The sequence below is a fragment of the Pteropus alecto genome, unplaced genomic scaffold, assembly GCF_000325575.1.
Source record: "Pteropus alecto unplaced genomic scaffold, ASM32557v1 scaffold61, whole genome shotgun sequence".
Taxonomy (NCBI): Eukaryota; Metazoa; Chordata; class Mammalia; order Chiroptera; family Pteropodidae; genus Pteropus; species Pteropus alecto.
This window is the reverse complement of record NW_006434835.1, coordinates 4,550,598-4,553,607: the sequence shown is the minus strand read 5'-3', so window position 1 is coordinate 4,553,607 and position 3,010 is coordinate 4,550,598. Positions and strand designations below refer to the sequence as shown.

At 34.4% G+C, this 3,010-nt stretch overlaps 1 protein-coding gene across 1 annotated transcript in view; it reads left to right on the top strand.

Moving 5' to 3' along the window:
* Positions 1-3,010, top strand: part of YWHAQ (tyrosine 3-monooxygenase/tryptophan 5-monooxygenase activation protein theta) — a 29,752-nt gene that overhangs the window by 25,201 nt on the left and 1,541 nt on the right. The window contains exons 4-5 of the mRNA XM_006910226.3: positions 467-630; positions 1,293-1,388. Of these exons, the coding sequence (XP_006910288.1) occupies positions 467-630; positions 1,293-1,388 (260 nt within the window). The remainder of the gene's footprint in view (positions 1-466; positions 631-1,292; positions 1,389-3,010) is intronic.

The following is a 3,010-nucleotide window of genomic DNA, read 5'->3' as shown; positions in this document are numbered from 1 at the left end:
TATTGGCATATGCCAGTCAATTTATTTTTAATGCTATATTTCCACGTAATAAAATTAAAAGACGTGAAAGAAAACACAGTGCAATATATACATGACACACTGTTGAGTTGTACACTTGATCCTTAATGGATTTTGTTGATCAGTGTCACCCCCCAATAATTTTTAATTAAAAACAAAAAAAAACAAAAAAACCTGTTTTAGCCCTAGAGGTAGAAAAATCTGATGTACTATCTTGTAATTTCTTTTTTATTAAACTGATTATAAGCCAGCAACATTATAAACTAGTTTTTAAATACACAGTACACGATAATGATTTTGGTTTTCTTCTATGGTTTTCAAAGAAAGCTACTGAGAAAAATCTGGTTCTACCAAGAGCTAGGAGCATCATATGTTAAAGCTGTTGTTATGCTATATACTGAATGGATATTTTCAGTATCTTGGTTTTTTTTATTTTTCGTTTTCACAGAAACGATAGATAATTCCCAAGGAGCTTACCAAGAGGCTTTTGATATAAGCAAGAAAGAGATGCAGCCCACACACCCAATTCGTCTGGGGCTGGCTCTTAACTTTTCTGTATTTTACTATGAGATCCTTAATAACCCAGAGCTTGCCTGCACACTGGCTAAAACGGTAAGATGCGTGTATGTCCAGAGATCCCTCTTTAGCTAAGGTTATTTGAGTTCACACGTATGTTAGTGTCTAGGTATTTTACTTGGCTAGCCAGGGATGATTTCTCCTGTATTTATTTGGATATCTCCTTTTTCTTACCATCACGACCACCTGCCACGACCCCTCTCAATACCTTGCTCTCTCCCAGCTGTGGTTATAAGCAGTAATGTTTGTCTAAAGAGCATAATGGTCTGAGTAATCGAAAAAATATGAAAGAATTGTAAAGGATTAGAAAGTCATGCCTGCCAGGTATGGTCAGTAACATAGCTGCATTCCTCAAAGTGTTTCAAAAAAGGAGACTACTGGAGGGGTTTTTGCAAATAAATACTAGTTCTTATTGGTAAGAAATATATTAGGCATAGCTACGGAGCTGTGTGTCCTGTGAAAGAACTAGGAAACGCTTGTTTATTGATTAAGTATGTATAGCTGTATAAGTTCCAAATCATACTTATAAGTTCTTAAACTGAAAATCCGAGGAAATGATTCCTCTGAGTTTTGTTTTTAATCGATAATAGAACATAAAGTGGATGGTCATCTATTTTGTAAAAATGCTTTGTAATCGTAGGCTAACCAGTTCGTGTCAATGCAAATGTTGTTTACCATAAACGTTAACATTTTACCAGGCTTTCGATGAGGCTATTGCAGAACTTGATACACTGAATGAAGACTCTTACAAAGACAGCACCCTCATCATGCAGTTGCTTAGAGACAACCTAACAGTGAGTGGTTCATTCTTTTATTTCTTTTTCAGGAATGAAAGTACTTATATTTTGTTTTGGGCTCCCTATCTCTTGGGGCAGTTATATAACAGCTACACTTTCTCTGAGAAGGTGAACATGTAGCTACATAAGTAAAAGTAGTAAGTGCTTGTAAGTATTTTATATAAGACAGCTATTTTGTAGGCAGGTTTTCTGGTTGTCGAATAGTCATTTTATCACACCTGAGAAGGCACTGATGGCGGAAACTTAAAATCAATTTAACATCACTGACTATTTCATCGGATGACGATGGATATTAATAAATTATGTTAAAGTGGAGAATTTGTGTAGCTTCAATATTTTCTTCCTTTGGTGGGTATATTAGCTATAGCAAGTTAGGGGCTATGAAGATATCTAAGCTTTTCTAAAATCATGTAAAGTGCCTTATTCTAATAAAATTTTATTTGTGCATGGTCTGTAGGCATTTGATAGGGATTAAACCTGTACCTCAATTTATTCTACCTCTGCTTCTAGGCCAAAACCTGTTTTGCTTTTTTGTCTTTTTAATTTGTTTTTTTCTTTTGTTCTTCTCCCTACTTCTTATATGGGAAGATAATGAAAGAAAAAGTATGGATTAAAAATAGGAGTTGAGCTTTACTTAGCTTCTTTTATAGGTTTAAGTAAATTTGGTAAGTCAAAATCACAAAATGCGGAAGAAGGAAATATACCTTTTAATATAAATGTAGTTCTTCTGGTCCCTCCATTTGGTGCTTTTATCTTTTGTTAGGATTTTTTTTTTTTTTTTTTTAAATGTTAGCACCATATCTATTCGATTTTGCCGAACAGGGAAATTATGAAGATACTTCATTCCCAGCCATTAGAAATTCCTGTAACTGTAACAGGATAATAATAGAATGATCAACAGAAATAGCTTTTATAGAAGAAAAGCAAACTGAGCTATTATATCTCTTCTTAGGTATCTGGTGCTATCTGTATTTTAACTGGTTTGGTTTTGTTTTCTCTCTTATGGAGATAGTTCTTCAAGGATATTTGTTTTTATTTATCTTAGTATCTTAATAACTTAAAGGTTAGATAAGATTCCATCTTTTCTGAAATTCAGAGTGTTGGTTTAATAGAAATCCATTTTGTGAGCTATCGATATAGTTAATAAATATTGACTATTCCCTCTTCACTTTATTGTTCCACCCTAAAATTAGGTCCTTAGAGATCAGTTTTGGTAATTTTCATGTTCTGCCTGTCTCGTGAACCCTTTCAGTACCTCTTCACATACACGTGCTGCTTCCCGCTAACTAGCGTCAGCCACTCCTATCTAACTGCAGCAGCACAAAGTAAGCTGGCGTCTTTTTCTGTGATCATTCTTCAGACACTCGAAAATAGTTATTATAACTATGATTCCCCCCTTAATTTTTTTTTTGCCATCTTAATCTCAAATTACATTTCAATAGTGCTTTCATGAAGAGCTTTGGGCTGCTGGGAGTGGAGAGAGCAATAAATCCTAATGATGTTACCTTGGTTTTTTTCCTGAAATTATAGAACTTATAAAGAGTGAGCCTTAAAAATGTACTCAAATAGTCTGTTACGTGTGTCACTTGGTAAATGCGTAGTGAACAGTGCGCAGCGGT